The 23,411-nt window shown below is 42.8% G+C and overlaps 2 protein-coding genes across 2 annotated transcripts; both read right to left on the bottom strand.

Moving 5' to 3' along the window:
• Positions 1–434: 434 nt before the first annotated feature.
• On the bottom strand, positions 435–5,879 carry CHCHD2 (coiled-coil-helix-coiled-coil-helix domain containing 2). The gene is made up of 4 exons (XM_082856652.1): positions 5,752–5,879; positions 3,420–3,669; positions 1,973–2,123; positions 435–731 (listed from the first exon to the last, which is right to left on the bottom strand). Exons 1-4 carry the CDS (start codon positions 5,799–5,801, stop codon positions 721–723), a joined length of 462 nt encoding a protein of 153 aa, XP_082712778.1. The 5' UTR covers positions 5,802–5,879; the 3' UTR covers positions 435–720.
• A 5,697-nt stretch (positions 5,880–11,576) lies between these two features.
• Positions 11,577–11,932, bottom strand: NUPR2 (nuclear protein 2, transcriptional regulator). The gene has a single exon (XM_082857593.1). It carries the CDS (start codon positions 11,915–11,917, stop codon positions 11,606–11,608), a length of 312 nt encoding a protein of 103 aa, XP_082713719.1. The 5' UTR covers positions 11,918–11,932; the 3' UTR covers positions 11,577–11,605.
• Positions 11,933–23,411: the final 11,479 nt, after the last annotated feature.

Raw genomic sequence — 23,411 nt, 5'->3', positions numbered from 1 at the left:
GAATGAATTTTCATCTCCAACCAAAAAATTGGATAATCTAGGTTAACAATGACGTGTAGTGCCACAGGGAGCCCACACATGTAATGGGTCTGCTCCCACATTTCCTGTATCATTCACCTGATTACAACAGTTAGTATTTTAGTTTCATTACTGCTCAGTTTACTGCACATTGGCTCCAAAGGCCTGTAGCACCTGGAATCTTTTTAATGAGCAGCATGCTTGCTAGGGAGCTACTCCTTACATAACTATTCCTCTACCAAAGCTCCTCAGGAAGCTCTGCCAGATCCTCCAGGCGGCCACTACTTCAATATCCAGAGACTACAGACTAGATACACATAAAGACATGTAGAGACAACTGTGTTCTTCTGCAAAATGCAATCTGTTCACCATGTGTATACCATATGTGATTTATAACCTTATACTTAAGAGACACATTTGGAAATAAAATCACTTTATTCTAATTAATTCACAAACAAAAGCATGTTTAAGAGGCCACACAAACATTCGCCTAGCCCCAAACTCAATATCATCTCAGGGAGCTTCTATATGGTGAGAATACCCTCTTCCACTGCAATCCTGAAGCACAAAAGCTACTAATGATTGAGGAGCGGTTAACTGGTGGCTTCACACTTTATATCTTCACTATCAATTATATTTTTAATGCTAAATCAACCTGGTCATGAGAGATGATTTTTCAGGCCTTCAACGGGAACTTCTTGATTAAGCTAACCCTGCAAACAGAAAAGGTTTGTTAGAAGAGCACTAGCTACATATTCTCAACAAAACCAAAGTCCTCCAAATTATGAAAGCAGGGGTGAAGCCCAAGGTTATTAGTTTCTTTCATAAGCTGTTTAAGACTGCAACCAATAAAACTTCAACTCTACACTTTGAAGCAGAAATATAGTTACTTTGGTATCAGACATAGTTTCATCAAAGACTTCTGATAAACTTGGCCATGCAATGTCTTAATTCCACAGTTCGACCACCTATAAGGATTAACTTCTCCCCATCCCTATTTCCTACATAAATGAAGGTGGGGAATTTTGAGAACCACTAGCCCAGACCAGGGTTTTAAAACGTTTTTCTGTAAACAATCAGGTAAATACTTTTCGCTTTGTGGGCCATATAGTCTCTGTCACAACTCCTCAACCCTTCCTTTGCCATGGAAAGCAGCTATACACAACACCTAAATGAATAGGAGATGGCTGTGTTTCAATAAAATTACTTACAGAAACAGGTGTCAGGATGGCTTTGGTAAAGGGACCATAGGTGGTCAACCTCTGGCCTAGACCAATTCAGTATAAGAAGTCTGAAAAATGACTCTGTATATATTAAATATACTCTGACTCCATGAGAATCAACTATAGATTTATCCACAAAAACCCTTTCTAAGTTTCTAAATAAAATCTGCAGAACTATAAATAAATAAATAAATAAAAATGCAGGCGGGAAAATGAAAATAATCATTTTTAATAGGTGGTGAACTCTTAGATTGATAGGAGGAAATCACACAAAAACAAGTTGACTGCCAACATTCCAGAGAACCTATATCTCTAAGTCCCACCGAGGGATTTAATAAACTTGTCTCTCTCAAACGAGGTGTGCAGAATGACAATGCTCTATCAGATCTTGTGCTCATTCCTGGCCTTTGGTGAAATCAGCACTAAGGCTATGCAATAACCACAATAAGATCTTGGCACACTAATCTATACCCGCCTAAGAAAGAATCAGATTCAGAACGTAACTGAATCTGATTCTTCCTTAAGCAGGTAAAAGCCTAAGATAATGACTAGAAAACTCTGGACCAGCTCCTTGTTAGATTATTTTTAGAGTAATTTAAACAAAATCTCCTCTAATTTGTCAGTTTAATTTATTAAACACAGACTCCCTAAGTTTTATAAGGTCCAGGGGTACCATTCAGTGAATTAAGCAGATGCAAGTTCAACCATGGATTGATGTATCTATTACCTACCGTTCGCCAGTCTGCACTGTTTCAGCACCTCACTGAAACCTTCACAAAGCTTAAGGTCACCCTGGTTCTGGGCACACTCCAAAAACTGTTTCACCTCAAAAAGGCATGGGCCATTCTGCTGCTGCTGTGCCAGCTGGGTTCCCTGAGGCTCCTGCAAAGGCATAACATTCAGGACTGTTAAGAAAGGAAATCAGGGACTTCCCTGGTGGCGCAGCAGTTAAGAATCTGCCTGCCAATGCAGGGTACATGGGTTTGAGCCCTGGTCCGGGAAGATCCCACATGCCGTGGAGCAACTAAGCCCGTGAGCCACAACTACTGAGCCTGCACTCTAGGGCCCGTGAGCCACAACTACTGAGCCCGCGTGCCTAGAGCCCGTGCTCTGCAACAAGAAGCCACTGTAACGAGCAGCAGAGTAGCCCCCTCCCAAAGCCTGCGCACAATGAAGAGGAGCCCCCACTCGCCGCAACTAGAGAAAGCCCACGCGCAGCAACGAAGACCCAACGCAGCCAAAAATAAATGAATGAATGAATGAATGGAAATCAGACTTATACCCGAACAAAGAGCAATAACCACTCTTTGAGGTTAATTGGGGGAACAGAACTAGAACCAGATGCAAATTAAAGTTTCTATCTAATAATGTGGACAGTGAAAAAAATTAAAGGCAGAAAGAAATGAGCTTTAACAAAAATCCCAGTTGTCATCAGAAAGATTCATGAACAAAGATGCAAATTAAGTGGTTATCTGGGCATCTAAAGACCAGTGGTTCAATGATGTTTCATGGAGGAAAAAATGGGCCTACTACAGAAAAATAGATGGATGAGAGTTTTAAGTACATCAGAAATACAGTAGAGTATACACCCATGCTCCTTAGAGGAGAAAATTCACGTATCTCAGAAAGAAGGGCAGTGGCAAATATCAGGTAAGAGATGAGAGAGCACAGAGCCATCAAAAAGATTTCTGAACACTTAACAAAGATTGAGACTGAATTAGTTAAGTGTGACCATGACAAACACAACATATATATGTATATACATATATGTATATGTGTACATATTTATATTCACTCATTCATTTATTTATGCCAGGCCACACGGCTTCTGGGGTCTTAGTTCCCCAACCAGGGATTGAATCCCAGGCCCACGACAGTGAAAGCAGCAAGTCTTAACCACTGGACCACCCGGGAATCCCTCAAAATATTTAAAATGAGGGGTAAGTGGCTGTCTGACAGTCCATCAGGTTGAACTGCCGCAATTCTACTCCTTGAGAAGAAATACCATTTGTCCAGGACTCTCTGACGCTGGCCTAAGTAAGGTACTAACTCAACTGCTGCCAAATATGGATAAACCATTCTCCACAGGTGCAGACAGTCCCAATACATAAGGCACTTACAACTAACTAGGTTTTCTCATAAATACACCACCGAAGAGAATGCTGCCCCAAATCTTACCTGGTAAGTGATGTCAGGCCTTGAGGGCTCAGCATTACTTCCTCCACTGAAGCCACCAGTGATGGCATGACCCAGAGTGTGGCCGACGGCAGAACCCACAGCCACGCCGGCTGCAGTGGTTGCCATCTGGGCCATCAGACCTGGCTGCCGAGGAGCAGCAGCAGGTGAGCCAACAGCAGATGGTGGAGCCACTGCTGGTGGCTGAGCTGCGGGCGCTGGCCTGGGTGCAGTTCTCATCTGAGGCGCCCGGCTGTGAAAGAAAGGAACAGAAAGTATAAAGTTCCCACTCCCAACCAAGTTTGGAAATTGTCAACTTTTTTTTTTTTAATAAATCCAACAGGATATTAAGTCGATGCTATATTCTTTTTTTAAAAATAATATTTATTTATTTGGCTGTACGGGTCTTAGTTGCGGCACGCGGGATCTTCGTTGCAGCATGTGGAATCTTCAGTTGCAGCATGTGGAATCTTCAGTTGCGGCATGAGGGATCTAGTTCCCTGACCAGGGACTGAACCCAGGCCCCCTGCATTGGGAGCAAGGAATCTTAACCACTGGACCATCAGGGAAGTCCCAGGAAATTGTCAACTTAAATAAACAAACAAACAAACGAAAACCCCTTGTATATTAAAATAACCTCAGGATTTCATTTTAAATTATTAAATGCGAATACTACATACATACAAGAAAACCTTACAGAACACAATTCCCTGAACTATTTACATCATTTTCACTTTAACCTTTTACGGTTGTAATCACCAAGTATAAATGTTTTTTTCCCTGCTTTTTTCCAACCATTTCCATGTATTCACCAAGTCTATAGTATCTTTAGAGAACACAGTCATTCCAATGTCATAAAAATCAATATAACTGTTAATGAGACAAAAGCCTCTACCTTCGTGGAGCTGACATCCTATTGAGGGATCAAATAAATGTTAAGAAAAATATTGAGAGCGAGGGCAGCATGTTGTGGGATACTGCAATTTTAAGACAGTCAAGGGAGGTCTCACTAAGCTGGTAACAACTGAATGAACACGGAAAGATAGTTATCTGGGGAAATAAACTAATCCAATTCCTTCATTTTACAGATTAGAAAACTGAAGCCCAGTAAGTGGAAGTGACTTGCCTGAACTGTTATACCTAAACTGATTTCAACTATTTCCCATCTGTAGAACATTTGGATGCCTTCAAAATTTCACTAATATGTCCAATGTTGTTCCAAAAATCTTTCACACAGAAGATTTCTGCATTTTTATATTGTGGTTTCCCTTCCTTTGGATAGCAGCGTCTTTCCATTACGTGAACTCCTTCCCTACGCTCCTAGCACGCAGTTTGAACACAATTCATCTTAGTCTAGAGAAGCAACGTGGTCCTCTGCTAAATGTCCTGAATTTGTCACCGGATAACTCAGGTCTAAGACCTGGCTTCTCTACTTATTGGTGGCATGACCTTGGACAACTCACTTATTCTGAGTCTCCAGTTTCCTTATTCCTGTAAAACATGAAAATATCTACCTCTGAGGCTATCAGGAGGTGCAACTGGCAGTACATTTTACAAGCATTTTATCAACTAGAAAACGTCATGTACATGTGAGGCCTTAGTGACTGTGTCCCCTACTGGGCCGAGCCTTTAGAATGCTCACTGCTCCTGGAAGGTGCTCAAAGATTATTTATTGAATTGAAATACGATCGTTTCTCCTGATTATACTACCTTGCACTTTTTTCTTGCTATTTTTAAAAAAATTTATGTATTTACTTTACTTATTTTTGGCTGCATTGGGTCTCCGTTGCCGCGAGGGGGTCTACTCTGCATTGTGGTGCGCGGGCTTCTCATTGCGATGGCTTCTCTTGTTGTTGAGCATGGGCTCTAGGCACAAGGGCTTCAGTGGCTGTGGTGTGCGGGCTTCAGAAGTTGTGGCGCACAGGCCCAGCAGCTCCGCGACACATGGGATCCTCCCGGACCAGGGCTCGAACCCACGTCCCCAGCACTGGCAGGCGGATTCTTAACCACTGCGCCACCAGGGAAGCTCTTCTTGCTATTTTAGACGTTTCAGCCAGATTACACTTAGGAATGTCCATTTCCTTCTAGAAGTGGCCTGTTTTAACTTAAAATGGACTCTAAGTATTTTAAGCAATAATTCATGGACATTCCAAATTGGCAAGTTTGCCACTAACGGGAAAACTAGCCAAACCAGCTTACGGCGACCGGATGCGGGCCCACGCCGCCCCAACCTTCGGACGCCCCAGTCCCCCGCCGCCCAGCCGCCCCGAGGCCCAGCGCAACCTCCCTCTGCGTCACGGCGCCGACAGGGCCCCAAACCTCGCGGTGGCCTCACCTGGCCGGAGGGGCTACGCGGGAAGTGCGGCTTCGGCTTCCACGAGGCATCTTAAACGCGGGACGAAGCAGGGTCTACAAACGCAATACTCGCAGGAAACCCTGGCTGCTTCTGCGACGCGCGAGAGCGGAAGTTGGAAGGCGGGGCTGGACTCAGCGCGCGGCCAATCAGAGCACAGGCAGAGGCCTTCCTTTCGCCGACGCCTCCGCGGGTCTGAAGGTCACAGGAAGAGCAGGACGTCATGGCGACGCCTTGTCGTGCACGGTGTACGTCAGGAGCTCGGCGCTAGGACTGTTTAGAAAACCGGAAGTGGCCGTGGTTGTCGTGCAGACCTTGTCCTCCGAGCCTAGCGCGAGTCACAACCGCTAGCTGTTTGCTTCCTAGGGCACAAGGACCGTCGCTACTACCTTCAAACGTTTGCCTTATTAACATGGTAGGTCAGCTCCAATCTTGAGTGAGTGAGTCAGAGCTCTGGCGTGATTGTCGCTGGACCTTGGGCCAGTTACTTAACCGTTCTCACCATTAAGTTACTCATTTGGGTAAATATTTTTTGAGGCACAATGTGGGCACATAAGACGGAAAACTTTAGGGATCGACAGAGCTGAGTTGGTTCTACTTGTATTTTGTCCGTGGATCCAGTCAACAAAAGTTAAATTCAGACAGTAATAATGCCTTACATTTATGTATTTCATACATTTTCAAACCCCTTTCATATATTATAGAATTTGTGCCCGTAATTGATATGGTATTCGTTCACTGATAATTAAGCGAGATGTTCTGAATGATCTCCAAGTGCTAGCTAGGTTCTGGAAATAGAGCAAGAAATAAGACTACCTCCAAGGGGTTTAAATTCAGGGAGGCAAGAGACAAACACCTACATAAATTAGATGGTGGTGATATGAAGCGAAAGCAGGGTAAGGGTGGTAGGGAGTTAGGGGTTGGAGAGGGCATGAGTCTCTGAAGAGGAAGTATTTGAATGGAGTCCTTGAGGAAGTGCGGAAGCAAGCCTCGTGTTTATCAAGGGTACGAGCATTCCTGGCAAAGGGAATGGCAACTGCAAAGGCCCCAAGGATCTGTGCTTCAGTGATACTTGGTGTGAAATGCTTTTAACAGTACATTTTAGCGCCTCTGCAGTAGGGGACAAGTTAACTAGTGGCATTTCATGGGGGGCTTCATGGGACAGTCCTTGGGGGTGGGGTGGGATTTATGGAGGAGAGAAAGCAGAGGTAGAACCTCCATTTCTGCTTGGATGCCAATCAGAAATTTCCCCCTTCCACCAAAGGTAGCAGAGTTTAACACAGCCTTTCCAGCAACAGCAGAATGTTTGTGGAACTGAGGGGTAAATAATGCAAAAAACTTTTGTGAAAAACAAAGTTTTATTTTCACAGAACTTTTTAAAGAAATGAAAGGTTTACAAATGATAAGCCTTTGTATTCGCCTTTGGATAATTCATAAAAAGAGATGGGAGAAAGGAACTTTATTTATAAAGAACATTCTGGCACCAGAAGAGCTTAGAATGAGCAGAGCTTTGGACAGACAGGCATGCAGACCAGAACAGAGACAATTTTAATCATACTTAGCTAAGTCACTAATTCCTAAATTGAAGAGAGAAAATTAGATGTTTGTACAAGGTTATTTTGTGATAGTAAAAGATTAAACAATCTAAATTCCTGTCAGCAGAATACAGGTAAAAAAAAATTATGGCACATTCACACAATATGCAGCTATAAAAAAGAAAGAAGTTTTTCTGTGTATTGATATGAAATGATTTCCAAGGTAAACTGTCAAGAGAAAAAAAGCAAGGGGCAGAATTGAGTATAGGGTGCTGTTTGTGAAATGGAGAGAAAAGCCCATAGTGTCCATGCATAAAATATCTTTAGCTGATAACACTGGTTGCCTTCAGGCAGTGGCACAGGGGTGAGACTTCTACTGATAACATTTTCTATCTCTTGGATTTTGAAACAGTTAATGTATTACCTCTATTCAAAAAAAAAGAACATGTAAAAAGTTAAAATGAATAGCAAAAAAGTGGGAATTGAAAATAAATAGAATTCTGCTACCTATCTTTTGCAGTTTGGTGGGTTAGGTGTGCCGAAGTTCACACTTTAGTAAAATTTATATACCAACTTATTCTGTAGTGATCACAGTCATTCTCAACAAATGCAATTACAGTGATGAAAATTTGAACAACGAACTCTTGCAGGCATTGTTACAGATATTTGATACAGATATTTGGCTGAGTGGACTTTTGATGATTGCAATAAAAATTCTACTGAAATTAGGTGGTAAATATCAGAAGTTTTAAAACTGTGCAAACTCTGTTCCAGAAATTCCATGTCTAAGAATTTGAGAAAGTCATGAATGTGAAAGAAATTAGCCATAAGGATGTTGATTTAACAAAATGTATAAAATAGGGAAAACGTGAAATAACCTAAGTGTCCTGCAATATACAATTAGTTAAATAAGTTATAATACATACATACAATGAAGTGCTATGCAGCCATTTAAAACGTTGTGAAAGAATATCTGAAGTGAGAAGTATCTTCACAAAACACCAAGTGAAAGAGCAGGTTACAAAGTAGTATACATAGTATGTTTGTATTTTGAGAAAGTTCTTTTATATTTTAAAGGCTGTAATTATATACATCCCAGTAGTGATGTTATCCATTAGATAGTGATTTCTTTCTTCCTTCCTTTTTTTTTTTTTTGGCTTGTCTGTATTTTCCAATTTGTCTAAGTGAACACACAATAATTAAACCTACATTGGTGGTTTAAAATATGTCCTCAAATTCCTTGACACTCCCTTCAAAAGGTGGAGCCTAATTCCTCTCCAGCCTCCTGAAAGACCCTGAGTTAGAATCATCCAGCTAAGCCATTCCCAAATTGTTGACCCACAGAAACTGAGATAGTAATTTGTTACACAGCAATAGGTAACTAATACACATAACTTCTACAGTGAGCATATGTAAATTTTAAAAGCTCTAGTATCTAAAATGAGCAAAATCTAGTTAGAACATCTTACAGTGTTGCTTTAACATAGCTGATGTCTGGGTATGCTGTACTTCACAGCAGGAATTGTGTAGGAACTGAGATGTTTAAGACATTAAGGTCCATACACTGTAAATGCAGTTTTTTCTTTGGATAACTAAGACATAGTTATATGAATATAGTGCCTTGCACATATCAGACAAAAAAGAATGAATGAATGAATTAAACTGTTGATCTGAAAGTACAGAATACTATAAAACAAATGGTTAAGTGGTGTTTATATGAAGTTCTAAAGGATTTTAAAGGAATGGACATTCAGTGTGGATGAATGCTTCTGGGAGAAAGTGGCACTTGGTGCCACTTTCACTTAGGTGAAATTAGTTTTAGAAAAATTAAAATTGTAAAGGGCACACTGAGTAGCACAGCACAGATTCAAAGGAAGAAGCAGAATTGAATATGGTGAAGTTAGAGGACAGAAGACATGTGTCATGAACCAGTGTGTTTTTGGAAGTTGTGAGAAACAAACTTAAGAAAATCCAATAGATGGGGACTTGCCTGGTGGTCCAGTGCCTTTCAGTGCAGGGGACGCGAGTTCCATCCCTGGTCGGGGAACTAAGATCCCACATGCTGCGAGGCAACTAAGCCTGCGTGGCACAACTAGAGAGAGAAAACCCACATGCCACAACTAGAGAGAAGCCTGCGTGCTGCAAGGAAAGATCCCATGTGCCGCAATGAAGATCCCATGTACCACAGCTAAGACGCGATGCAGCCAAAAAAAAAACCAGAAATGCAATAGATGATTTGCAGCACAATATAAGGCATCTAAGCTTTTTGGCCTGCAAGGTTAGAGCAGCACTGAGGATCTTTATATTATTAAAATGGTCTTCTGAAGATTAATCTGGACATGTCTGAGATATAGCAGAGGGAGACTAGGGGTAAGGAAAAAATCCTGAAGGCTAAGACAGTGGTGATGTGGACATTATTACTAATTATTTGAGTGCCTATTGTATACCAGGCACTGAGAGCTTTACGTGCGTTATCTCATTTATGCCTCACAAGAACTCTTGAAATAGGTACTGTATCATCCCTATTTTATAGGTAAGGAAACAGATGCTTAGAGTTTAAGCAACTTTCCCAAGTCCATACAGGTGTTTGACTCCAAAGTGAAGACTCCTACCATACCACACTGCCTGAATGTTGGAGACATTTTAAAATAATGAAGTGAGTGAAAGAATTTAAGACTTCCTTCGCAGTCCAGTGGTTAAGACTCCGCACTCCCAATGCAGGGGGCAAGGGTTCCATCCCTGGTTGGGATACTAAGATCTTGCATGCCGCATGGTGCGGCCAAAAAAAAAAAAAGGACCTCGTGACTAGAGAGGAAGGAGAAGAGGGATCACGTTCTGTAAACTTAAAAATAATTACCATTGGGGCTTCCCTGGTGGCGCAGTGGTTGAGAGTCCGCCTGCCAATGCAGGGGACGCGGGTTCGTGCCCCGGTCTGGGAAGATCCCACATGCCACGGAGCGGCTGGGCCCGTGAGCCATGGCCGCTGAGCCTGCGTGTCCGGAGCCTGTGCTCCGCAACGGGAGAGGCCACAACAGTGAGAGGCCCGCGTACCGCAAAAATAATAATAATAATAATAATTACTATTTATTGAGCACCGGTTATGTGCCAAGCCCTTAAGGGTGTCACATTTTATTTATTTTATCTATAATCCTGTTTGGCGAGGTAACCCAATATTATTCCCATTTTACAAATGCAAAACCTGAAGCATGGTGGAACTTGAAAGTAGCTACCACTCAGAAGTTTGCTGAATGCCAGATTGATGAACACCCATAGCTAGGATTAAAATTCAAGTTGCTCCTTCCAGAACACCACCCTTCTCCCCCAACAAAAGACTCACCGCTGGGCGCAGAGACCTGACTGAATGCAGAGTGAAGAGAAAGAAAAGGGACCCTGCCATACTCTGCATAATTTTTAAACTATAACCCTAGTTCTTGGACATGGAGTTTGTGGGTGGTTCTGAACCACAGAAGGATGTCTACAGTTGAGGAAAACTGTGATGCTGGGAAGAGTGAATGTTTTTGAGTATCTGTTATGCCAGGTTTTCTAATTAGCTGTATGACCTCTGGAAAGTTACTTGAGTTCTGTGCCTCAGAATCCCGTCCGTAAAATGGAGCTAGCATTCGCTTCAAAGGATTGCTGTGGGGTCAAAGCGCAGAGAATTCCTATCTTTGTTCTGCCCACATTCGTCTTTGTGACCTCTTCTTTGCAGATAAGAACTCAAATATTTGTGTACTTGAAACAAGTTACCACAGCAACTTAAAAAAAACACCAGCAGAGTTAAAATGCCATTCTTGCTGCTCTTTTAATTAAAAACCCTAAACAGGCATACCCACTTGGATGTTACTTAATTAACAATCAGTGAGGAAAAGATACTGAACTTAAGCGATGTCGAAAAGAAGTTCTGTTGACCAACATGGACTGTTCCCCTTAGGACCAGAGTTATAGCTGGAGTCAGAGAAAATACTTTCATCAGGTCCTTTGGGTATGGGTATCCTGTTGAAAACCAGACAAAAACAAAAATCAATTCTCTTTAGTCCGTGCATAAACACTGGAAGTAAATCCCTTACTTGTATTTTTAGAAAGATGTTTTCTGCGTTTCCTAGCCCCTTCTACCCAACTAAAAAATTCCAGAAGGTAGAATTTTAACTGCCGCCGGGAGACAGGCTGGGAGTTTAGGGGGCCCAGCTAATGACTCGCTACGCGGGGCAGCCTCAGGAGGGGGCGACTGTGCCCCGTTCGAGTCGCAGGGGGCGGACCGGAGCGTTACCAGGGCGCTCGCGCGGGCCCGCACGCACCAGCACTCAGGCGAGACGGGTGCGCGGCCGGGGCTGCAGCTGGCGCTGGCGACGCTTGCGCTGGCCGTTGAGGAGCTTCTGCGCGATCTTGCGCTCGTGGCCGCCGGGCACCCGCCAGTTGGTGCGCAGTTCCCGCTCGCGCCGCGTCCGGCCCTTGCTGCGCCCGGCCCCGGAGGCCGGGAAGTCGCGCAGGTAGTAGTAATCCGGACAGTCATAGAGCTCCTCCTCGGAGCCAACCAGCGGCCACGCTTCGGGTGGCGGCAGCTGGGCCTGACCCTGGACACCAGGAAACGCCAAGTCCATCGCGCCTGGCCTCATGGTCTGCCGCTCGCGCGCCCGTGCGCGCGAGTTTGTGGAGGGCCCCCCCCCAGCGCTTCGATTGGCTCCGTCGAAGGGGGCGGGGCCTAGGGCTGACGTCACAGGACCGGGAAGGTACTCAGCGTGAGGCCTCTGCGATCTGGCACCTGGAACCATGATCCATTCCTCCATCCCGGCCTGTGCGCCGCCTGAGCGAGAAGGGTATTTGGCAAAATTCGACCAAACACTTGTTTATGTCGGTCAAAAATGGGAAATTATCCAAGTATCAAGTGTCAGGGAGCTGTGCATTACTCCGGCGGACTTTTATCAGCATTGAACATTTTGTTAGGCTATTTGATGACAGGAGTAAGTGCTCAATAAATGATGCAAAGTGAAAAATGAGCTTCTGAAGTAATATCTCTGGTATCCCAGTAATATATATTTAAAACATGTCTGGAGTGAAAGGAAATGCGCTGGAATGCTAAAAGCATTTCTGGCTGGTAGGGACATACACACATTAGTTCTTTTTTCCTTTCCACAGTCCACGTGTTTGATAAGGGGTACGAATTAACTGTATTAAGCGAGCGAGCGATTAAGAAGGGAAGGTCACCCTGCCTGGTGCAAGGCCGGGAACCGCGTGCAATTTCGGATTATCAGCAGGTGCCCAAGCCCTGCGGCCAGGGGACGCTAAAATTGTGGTAGCTTGATGCGCAGGCAGTTTTGGGGTGAGGGCCGAGAGTTGGGAGCGGCCGCGCGGGGGAACCAGCGGCCCGCTAGCCCCGGGTGCGCCCAGCCCCGCGGGCGTTGGGGGAAGGATGCTCCCCGAGAGCTGCAAAGGCGAGAGGAATCAGGCCGAGTGGCCTACGCTCAGAAAAGTCCAGACCTACCTCCTCGCCGAGGGCAGCTGCACAGCTGAGCAGGAGTCATTAACACCCTGCGGCACCCGAGGCTCTGCGGTGACTACCCGGTCTAATTACCTAATTACTGTCTCCGTAAACGCTGCTCTCAGGGAGTTATTGCGAAGAATGCCTTTGTTTTGGTTTGGTTTAACTAGCGCAGATAATTCTCTTCCCAGGAAAATTGCGTCTATCCCCTCGGGGATTTTCTTTTTAATAGATCGAAAATAATTCAATACTTTAAAAAAAAGTCCTTTTCAGGTATTTGATCTTGCTGAGTTTCTGTCTGTGACCAAGTTGCCAATTTGAGTTTTTTTTCTGCTCTCTGAAGTATCCCTGGTGGGGCGTGGCCTACATACCACGCCCTGAGGGCAATTTTGTTAGTTCCTTAAATGAGCAAATCCCAAGAGAGAGTTTTTAATAAAACGGCAGAGAGGATTTTCTCTTCCACCCACGTGTCTTACACCTGCTACTGGGAAAGAGAAGCTAATATTTATCCCTCTAACACCCTCCCACACATCATCTCTTTTAAAAACTCTCTTTAGAATTTGTTATGAAAATATTCAGACCTTCTCAGAAGTGAAAATAGAACAAAGAACTCCCGTATCCCATCACATGGATTCAACAATTATCAAGATCCTGTCAGGTTTGCTTTACCCCTTTCTGTTTTGCTCTGCTGCAGACCTTATGTCATTTTACTCCTGTATATCTCAATATACAGCTCTAAAAAACCAGACTTTTCTCCATAACCTCAATGCCATTTTCATACTTGACAAAGTCAACTTGGCCCTGTTATCATCTAAAACCCAGTCCAGAATCAAATTTCTCTGATTGTCTAAAAGACAATAGAAAACATACAACTCAGAATACATACAGAATCTACACATGAAATTTTCTTGTATGGTGTTTAAGTCTCTTATAATCTAGGGTGGGCCCCTGCCCTTTTCATTTTTCCCTGTCATGACTTGCTGCAAAAACTGGGTCAGTTGTCCTGTAAAATGCCCCACTTTGTAGATTTTTCTGTTTCCTTGTCGTGTCATTTAACTTCTTCCTCTCTCTCCCATATTGTGTAAATGGAGGTTGGCTCTAGAGGCTAGGAGGTGATGTGTGTTGGTATCACACCAGGAGACCCGCAATAGCTCATGGTCCCAGTTTCAGTGATCAGTAGGCTCAGGTGGTGACAGCCTGCCCCTGCAATTGTATAGTTCCACATTAAGCTTTTATCTAATAGTTTCAACCATAGTTCATTGCTTTATTTGCTGTTTTGTTCATCTGCTATTATCTCATTAGGGGCTGTGAAATGGTAATTTTCTAATTCAATCCTTTCTTCCACACTTATTAGCTAGAATTCTTTCCCTCATGAATTTAGACTCTTTGGTTACCCTGATATATCTTTTTTCTTCCAGTTTTATTGGTATATAGTTGATGTACAGCACTGTATAAGGTGTACAGTGAAATGATTTGACTTAATACTTCATGAAATGAGGACCACAGTAAATTTAGTGAACATCCATCATCTCATATAGATACAAAATTGAATAGAAAAACATTTTTTTCCTTGTGATGAGAACTCAGGATTTCCTCTGTTAACTTTTGTATATCACATACAGCAGTGTTAATTATATTTATCATGTTGTATGTTACATCTCTAGTACTTATTTGTCTTATAGCTGGATGTTTGTATCTTTTGACTACCTTCATCCGATTCCCCCTCCCCCCCATACCACTCTCCCACACATTACCACTAGACCTGTCCTACAAGAAATGCTACAGGGATTCCTTCAGGTTGAAATGAAAGGACGCGAGACAGTAACTTGTAGCCAGATATAGACATAAAGATCCCTGTTAAAGGTAAATACATGGGCACATATAAAAACCTATTCTTGGGGCTTCCCTGGTGGCGCAGTTGTTGAGAATCCACCTGACAATACAGGACACATGGGTTCGATTCCTGGTCCAGGAAGATCCCACATGCTGCGGAGCAACTAAGCTCATGCGCCACAACTACTGAGCCTGTGCTCTAGAGCCCGTGAGCCACAACTACTGAGCCCACGTGCTGCAACTAGTGAAGCCCGCGCGCCTAGAGCCCGTGCTCCACAACGAGAGAAGCCACCACAATGAGAAATCCGCGCACTGCAACGAAGAGTAGCCCCCACTCGCCGCAACAAGAGAAAGCCTACATGCAGCAAGGAAGACCCAACACAGCCCAAAATAAATAAATAAATAAAACCTATTGTTATAAATTTTTTTGTAACCCCACTTTTAATTTTTCACAGGATTTAAGAGACAAGTGCTACAGTAATCAAAACATGTAGTACTGGAATAAGGCAGACATATACACCAATGAATCAGAATAGAGAACCCAGAAGTAAGCTCTTGCATATATGATCAAATGCTTTTCAGCATTTGGTTCTGGGTAAACTGGATATCCATATGCAAAAGAATGAAATTGGACCTTTACCTTACATCCAATACAAAAATTAACTCAAAATGAATCAAAGACCTAAACATAAGCTCTAAATCTATAAAACTCTTAGAAGCAAACATAGTGGAAAAGCTTTATGACATTGGATTTGGCAATGATTTCTTGGATATGACACCAAAAGCACAGACAACAAAAGAAAAAATAGATAAATTAGACCTCATCAAACTTGAAAACTTTTGTGCATCAAAGAACACTATGAAGAGAGTGAGAAAGCAACTTATGGAATGGAATGAAATAAATGATTTGCAAATCATTTATCTGATAAGGGTTTAATATCCAGAATATATGAAGAACTCCTACAACTCAACAACAACCAAAAAACAACCCAGTTTAAAAGTGGACAACAGACTTGAATATACATTTCTCCTTTCCTAACCTTCCTTGCCATATTGATTTCTAGCCCCCTGTGGTACTCCAGCAGCTGTGATAAACAATATGGGGTCTGTGCCAATTACCAATTTATTGCCTTTTGGCTCCAAATTCACCCTTCATTGCTTGCTGTGCAAAAATTGGAGCTGGACCATTTAAGTATTTTTTTCTTTACCAGTTGGCACAATGTTAGTCTTTGTCAGGTGAGGGCTCCGGAGAGTAATTGCAGGAGGAAGGGGTTTCCGTTCTCATTCTAATGTACTCTTTCAGCAGGCTCCTGCAGCATGCATGGGTTCCTTAATGCTCAGCTCCTGCAGTGCAGATGGCTTCCCCAGCACCAGGGTTCTGCAGCTCATGTAGCTCTTCCAGAGCCCTGCTCCTGCAGTGACAGTGGCCAGCACCACCCAGCCAGTAGTTTTCCCCTGAATCCTCCCATCCTTGGTTGCCTTTGTGTCAGGGTGCCTCCATTGAGATACCTCTCCAAGAATGACTTTCCTTGACACCCTAGAAGGTAGGTTTCTGGCAAGTTCTGGAGGGCAAATTTCCAGCAACTACCATTGCTGTGTAAAGCTCAGCTTCTCTGTACACCGGTCCCAAATCTCAGACACAGAGTTTTGGGTAGAGTAGAAAAGGATAGCTTTATTACTTTGCCAGGCAAAGGGGGACTCCTGCCTGGAAAAACTATGTCCTAACCTGGGAGGATTTGATGAGGGGTTTTACAACAATGGTTCAAAGGTGGGGTCTCTGACAAGATTAGGGTGAGTGTGCCCCGCTTGCACTCCTTTAATCTCGTCTCAGATGGTGGGTCTCCTAATCTGGATGAGCTTCTCTGGTTCCTTTCATCTGACCTCAGCTGGTTTCTTGGCTGCTCCTCCCTTGATGAGCAACTGTTCGAATCTGCCCTTTGGAATTCCGGGAAGGTCATGGAGACTGGAGTCTTGCCTATAAGAAACAGGGGACAAAAGGGCCTCTGTACCTGGGAGCCTCACAGGGCCTCTCTCGGTTTCACCACTGGCCCAGCATTGAGCGACTTCTGTGCCATCCAGTTACCCGCAGCTGTGTAACTCTCCAACAAGGTCTGGATCTCAGCCCCGGTCCTCTACCTTAGCTTAGGGGGTGATGGGTGCACCTTACATATGCCAATCCTGTATTCTTTCGAGTTCTCTTTTTGGCTAGCAGCCAATCCCACTTTACTCAAATGCCCTATTATAGTTAACACTTACATGTATTAAAATTTCGCTGTTCAAATTGCTGTGTGGCTTCCATCTCCCAATTTGACCCTGAGTGATACAGGGTCTCTGCCCAACACAACAAGGAAGAAGGACACCCAGTCTCTCACCATTATACAATATGGTGTGCTACTCCAGTAGTGGGACAGAGTATTGGAGGTAGTGGGTAAGAAGATGCCTAGAGGGTCCATGAAAACTGAGAGAATTAAGCTGAAAGGATGAGGAGGGGATCAGGGCACTCCAAGTTCATCATTAACACCTCCTCTTGTCTTTCTTCCCACCATCACTAAATCTCTGAGTTATATCAATTCTATCTCCCAAGTCTGGTCCATGCTTTCCACCCCACTGCCGCATCTCATGCCAGGCCATCATCGTCTCTGCCTGGTTTATCGTGAGGGCCCTCTAATTATCGTCTTTGCTTCCACCCCTTGTTCAGCCTGTTCTCCACAATGAAGCCAGAGAGATTTTTCTAAAAGACAAATGTGAGTCCTTGATTAAAAACTGTTGGTCTCGCCCATTCCCCCAAGGACAAAATCTGACTCATTTGGTCACAAGGTTTGGGAAGATCTGGCCTCTGCTCACCTTTTCAGTTTCATCTTGTGTCACCCCTCCCTGTATTCTTACTCTCCAGCCACATGGAATGTTCGTTTCCTTAGGAACCTTTATTAGTACTGTTCGCTCTTCCAGGAAACCCTCTCCCTACCACCACCTTCACCCTTTCACTCTCATCTTTGCTTCCTTAGCTCATCTTTAGCCACGGCTAAGATATCTACTCGGAGGAGGAGACTTCCCAAACCTATCTTTCTCTGATCTGGCTAGGCGCCCCTTGTGTATATTTCAGTCAAACCCGGTACTTTTCTCATAATGCTTATCACAGTCTGGTAACTGTTAACATGTATGTCCCCTCACTACTATGACATGAAATTCATACTTCGTGGCAAGAAAAGAAAAATTTAAACGTAAAAACTTTTCTCTGCCTTTTGGCCTCCTCTCTCCCCTCTACTGTGCATTGTGTATCTGCATTATGCATCGACCAAACCTCCCCACAGGCAGAAATACCTGCTCAGCCATAAAGAGCAACATTCTCCTAGCACCAACAAGACAACTCCTTAAAAGATAACATTCCTTCCTGATTTTGTAAGGGGTCACGATGACCCACTACTTTGCACTCACAGATCTGGATTGTGTAAACTGTCAATAATACATCACTTAATGTACAGCCCCTTCTCTCAAAAAACTTACATAACTGCTTTGACTTCTAATGGGTGGAACAGTCCTTGGAGCTTTCTGAGAGGTTGTTCTCAGGTTATAATCCTCAATTTGGCTTGAATAAAATGTTCCATTTCTTAGATGGACTGATTAATTTTTTGTCGACACTACACTACAAGCTCCATGAGGACTGAAACTCTTGTTCACCCTTGTTTCCTAAGCATCTATTAATATTATAGTGCATGGTACATATTAGGTGCTCAATAAAAGTTGGGGGGAAAAGAATGAACCAACAAAGATAACAGGGAGAATGTGTGAAAGTATGTCATGTAAACAGAGTGTAGGGACGTGGGTAAGAGTGGCTGGACCTGAAGGGCCCTGTAATTTATACTGAGCAATTTGTACTATAAAATATGAATCAAACACCCCACATTGGCTGCTGGTGATTGAACTGGGCTTCCTCTTCATACATTTGGTTTGACCAGCACAGTTTTAAGAACCTTTGAATGTGTATGCCTTTCAGTTTGCCACAATTCCCACTGGTCCCCACATTACATGGGCCTCCTTTCCTCATTGAAGCTGGCTGCCTGCCTCACTGAGATCTGTGTTTGCTATCCCTGCAGATGGATGGGAGGTAATTTAAAGAGGGAGAGGATTTAAAGAGGGGGATTTAAGATATGAGTTCTAGAAAGATAAATCCACCCTCAGTGGCGGTGTGCTTTGAGGATTCCTCGGGAGAAGTGAATTTGTTTCATTCAAAGAGCCCTGGGAATAAAGGTAGACTCAGAAAATCAGAGGCATCAACCACATTTTGAACAGCTCACGTCTTCAGACTGCTAAGTTGGCCATTGCTGGGCTGGGTCCATCCTCTCCTGTTTGCTTTCTGAAGCACAAACTGCCCTGATGAAATCTGAAGTCAGAGCTGCAACATTGACTCAGCAGCCTGCCATATTGCAAGGCCTCATGCCAGGAGCTGTGGGGGGATATAAAATGTAAGGGGAGGCTGGAATATAGCATCTCCTAGGGTATATGGCAGCCGTGGCCACACAGTGCCACACAGAGACAGGGGGTTGGTGTTAGGGAAAACTGGACTTGCCTCTTGGCAGGTGTGGAGCCAAAAGTCACAATCAAGCCACAGAGCGGGAGGAGGATTTATTACTTGCAGCAAGTAAAGAGAACACTGGAGATCTTTCCCAAAGCAGTGTGTCTCCCCAAAGAGCAAAATTGGGGAGGTTTTAAGCTAAGGGTGTATACATATTCATGAAGGGGCTTGGGCTGTCCACAGAGTCCAAGCTTTAGTTGATTGAAGTATCAAGGGTCAGAAAAGGTCGACATCATCATCCCTTAGGTTTCAGTTGATCTGGTAGTTGAGTCCCTGGGGGGGTTTAAATTCTGCAAAACACCTCAAGAAAGTGCTTCAGGCTAGTCTTTACCATTGAAACAGAACTTAGAGTCTTTACAACTGATTTGTTATCTTTGCTATTGTTACTTCTCTTGGTTGATAACAGTTTATTCTTTTGTTCCCCTTCTCCTGCAGTTTCCCTACATTTACATCTTGAAATATTGTGTTACGCTTGTTATAACTGATGAACCATATTGATACATTATTATTAACTAAAGTCCAATATTTTATATTAGGGGTCACTTTTTGTGTAGTACATTGTATGTGTTTTGAAAATTTGTCCCATCATTACTGTATCATAGAGAATAGTTTCGTTGCCTTAAAAATCCTCTGTATTCTACTCTTTGTCCTTCGCTCCCTTTCCCCAACCTCTGACAAAACTAAAACTCCTGGAAAATAACATAGGTGAAAAATCTTGGTAACTTTGGGCTTGGTGATGACTTTCCAGTTACAACACCAAAAGCATGATTCATGAAAGAAAAAATTGATAAGTTGGACTTTATTAAAATTAAAAACTTAGGGACTTCTATAGTGATCCAGTGGTTAAGATTCCATGCTCCTGGGACTTCCCTGCTGGTCCAGTGGTAAAGAATTTGTCCTGCAATACAGGGGATGTGGGTTCGATCCCTGGTCAGGGAATAAGATCCCACATGCCACAGGGCAACTAAACTTGCGCGCCACAACTACTGAGCCTGCGTGCCTCAACTAGAGAGCCCGTGTGCTGCAAACTACAGAGCCCACGTGCTCTGAAGCCCACGCGCCACAACTAGAGAAGAGAAACCCCGCACGCCACAACTAGAGAGAAGCCTACGTGCCACAGCGAAGAGCCTGTGTGCGGCAACAAAGATCCCGTGTGCCACAACTAAGACCCAACACAGCCAAAAATAAAAATAAATAAGTAAATAAAAGATAAATTAAAAAAAAAAAAAGGCTCTGTGCTCCCAGTGCGGGGGCCTGTGTTCGATCCCTGGTCAGGGAACTAGATCTGGCATGCATGCCGCCACTAAAAGATCCCGTGTACAGGGAACTCTACTCAGTGCTCTGTGGTGACCTAAATAAGAAGGAAATCCAAAAAAGAGGGGATATATGTATACACATAGCTGATTCACTTTGCTGTACAGTATAAACTAACACAATATTGTAAAGCAACTATAGTCCAATAACAATTTAAAAAATTTAAAAAACAAAAATAAAAGATCCTGCGTGCTGCAACTAAGACCCAGTGCAGCCAAACAAACAAACAAATAAATAAAATATTTTAAAAAATGAAATGAAATGAAATGAAAAACTTGGACTTCCCTGGCGGTCCAGTGGTAAGACTCTGTGCTCCCAATGCAGAGGGCCTAGGTTCAATCCCTGGTTGGGGAACTAGATACCGCACGCACACCGCAACTAAGAGTTCGTGTGCCGCAGCTAAGACCCGGTGCAGCCAAAATAAATAAATAAATAAGTAAATAAAATAAAATAACTTTAAAAAACCATGCATTAAAAAAATAATATAAATTAAAAACTTAAGCTCTGTGAAAGACACAGTTAACAGAATGAAAAAACAAGTCACAGACTGGGAGAAAATCTTTGCAAAACACATATTTGATAAAGGAGTGGTATCAAAAATATATTTAAAAAAATCTCTTTTAAACTCAACAATAAGAAAACTAACTTCCTGACTAAAAGTGGGCAAAAGATCTGAACAAACGCCTCACCGAAGAAGATATACAGATGGCAAATATGCATATGAAAATATGCTCAACATCATATGTCATTAGGGAATTGCAAATTAAAACAGTGAGTTACCGCTACACACCTATTAGAATGGCTGAATTTCAAAGCACTGACAACACCAAACATTGGTGAGGATGTGGAGCAACAGGAACTGTCATTCGTTGCTGCTGGGAATGTAAAATTGTACAGTCATTTTGAAAGATAGTATGGCAGTTTCCTACAAAACTAATTGTAATTTTTAAGTTGGAAATCAAACATGTAACTTGTTTGAGGTAAATAGTACCACAAGCAGATTTTCTTTAAGAGCCAAACAAATCTTTAAAAGCAAGTATCAATATAAGACAAAGCTTCTGGTATAGGATCAGTAGTAAAAAATAAAGATGTATGAGTACTTGGATAATGAACCCACTTTGCAGTAGCACAACTTTAGGTATATATCGTGGATTCTCTATAGTTCAGAATTCTGAAATATACAGCAGGCTGATTGTCCCTAAAGAAAACTATTTTTAAAAAGGCGTAACTTAGGTGTTCTTGTATTTGACCAACTCCATCTAAGTTTAGATGTGTTGAAGGATGTAGGTTAGTGGTTTTCAAAGTGTGAGCAAAGGGGACCCATGAGGTAAAAACCATTTTAACAACAATATTAAAGACATTATCTGCCTCTCACTCTTGTTCTCTCATTAGTGTAGAGTGGAATTTTCCAGAGGCTACATGAAGTGTGATATCACAACAGATTGAATGTTGATATGAGAATCCAGCTGTCTTTTATTAATCCAGACGTTAAGGAGATATGCAAAAATGTAAAATGAGTCCACTTTTCTCACTAGTGTGTTTTTTTTGTTTTGGAAAGTATAATTATTTTAAAAATACTTATGTCAACCTGTAATGGTTTTGTTATTATTTTGTAATGAACAAATATTTTAAAATTCTGTCTTGGGCTTCCCTGGTGGCGCAGTGGTTGAGAGTCCGCCTGCCGATGCAGGGGACACGGGTTCATGCCCCGGTCCAGGAAGATCCCACATGCCGCGGAGCGGCTGGGCCAGTGAGCCATGGCCGCTGAGCCTGCGCGTCTGGAGCCTGTGCTCCGCAACGGGAGAGGCCACAGCAGTGAAAGGCCCACGTACCGCAAAAACAAAACAAACAAACAAACAAAAATTCTGTCTTAATTTCTAATATGGAAACTTTTAATATATATAACTCATACAAACAAAAAGTCTTAGAGATCTTCATAAAATTTTAAAATGTAAAGGGATGCTGAACGCCCAAAATTTGAGAACCAGTAATTTAGCAAGCCATGTGCAACTTGCTACTTGATGTATTTAAAAAAATAAGGTATAGGATAGTGATAATGAGATAAAGAAGAAAAACATAGGGCTCCCCTGGTGGCGCAGTGGTTAAGAATCCGCCTGCTAATGCAGGGGACACAGGTTCGAGCCCTGGTCCGGGAAGATCCCACATGCCGTGGAGCAACTAAGCCCGTGTACCACAATTACTGAGTCTGCGCTCTAGGGCCCGCGAGCTACAACTACTGAGCCCGCATGCCACAACTACTGAACCCTGTGCTCCTAGAGCCCGTGCTCTGCAACAAGAGAAGCCACCAAAATAAGAAGTCCACGCACCACAATGAAGAGTGGCCCCTGCTCGCCACAACTAGAGAAAGCCCGCGCACAGCAACGAAGACCAAATGCAGCCAAAAATTAAAATTAAAAGAAAAAAAAAAAAAAACACAGAGAAGTAAGTCCTAATGACTACTCATGTATATTCTTTTGACAACAAGAAAAAAAAAAAAGGCAAATAATTTTGCACAGGAACTTTAACACATTCTGTACAGTGGTCTCACTTTGCTGACATCATTTATACAAATTCTTCAGTTTTTTCTTGACTGTTATTATCAATATCTGCTTCCATGATCATTTAATCAACCTTCTCATGTGTTAACTTTTCTTGAAGGTGTTTTATCACGTGATGTAGTTATGTCGCACCAACACGGACAGTGTCATCCTTATTAAACACAAGGAATGTTTCTCTAATTTCTTTTTTATGTTTTTCATTTTTCTTGTCATCATTGTCAGAAAGTCAATTGTACTATTTCCATCACCATTTGTTTCATTAATTTATCCTGAAATTTTGCTTCTAGGGAATTTTGCCCAAGAGGCCTCATTACAGTCTCCAATTTTTTGATGTTTGTCACCATCCTTGTCAA

The sequence above is a fragment of the Leucopleurus acutus genome (assembly GCF_964270905.1).
Source record: "Leucopleurus acutus genome assembly, chromosome: 16".
Lineage (NCBI taxonomy): Eukaryota > Metazoa > Chordata > Mammalia > Artiodactyla > Delphinidae > Leucopleurus > Leucopleurus acutus.
This window is presented reverse-complemented; position numbering and strand designations above follow the sequence as displayed.

What these genes read in the sequence shown, in the direction of transcription:
- NUPR2 (XM_082857593.1), bottom strand. Translation starts at nt 11,917, where the DNA reads ATGAGGCCAGGCGCGATGGACTTGGCGTTTCCTGGTGTCCAGGGTCAG.
- CHCHD2 (XM_082856652.1), bottom strand. Translation starts at nt 5,801, where the DNA reads ATGCCTCGTGGAAGCCGAAGCCGCACTTCCCGCGTAGCCCCTCCGGCC. An exon ending in CGCGTAGCCCCTCCGGCCAG is followed by an intron (nt 3,670 to 5,751) that starts GTGAGGCCACCG and finishes TTTCTTTCACAG; the next exon opens with CCGGGCGCCTCAGATGAGAA. An exon ending in GGCCTGACATCACTTACCAG is followed by an intron (nt 2,124 to 3,419) that starts GTAAGATTTGGG and finishes ATGCCTTTGCAG; the next exon opens with GAGCCTCAGGGAACCCAGCT.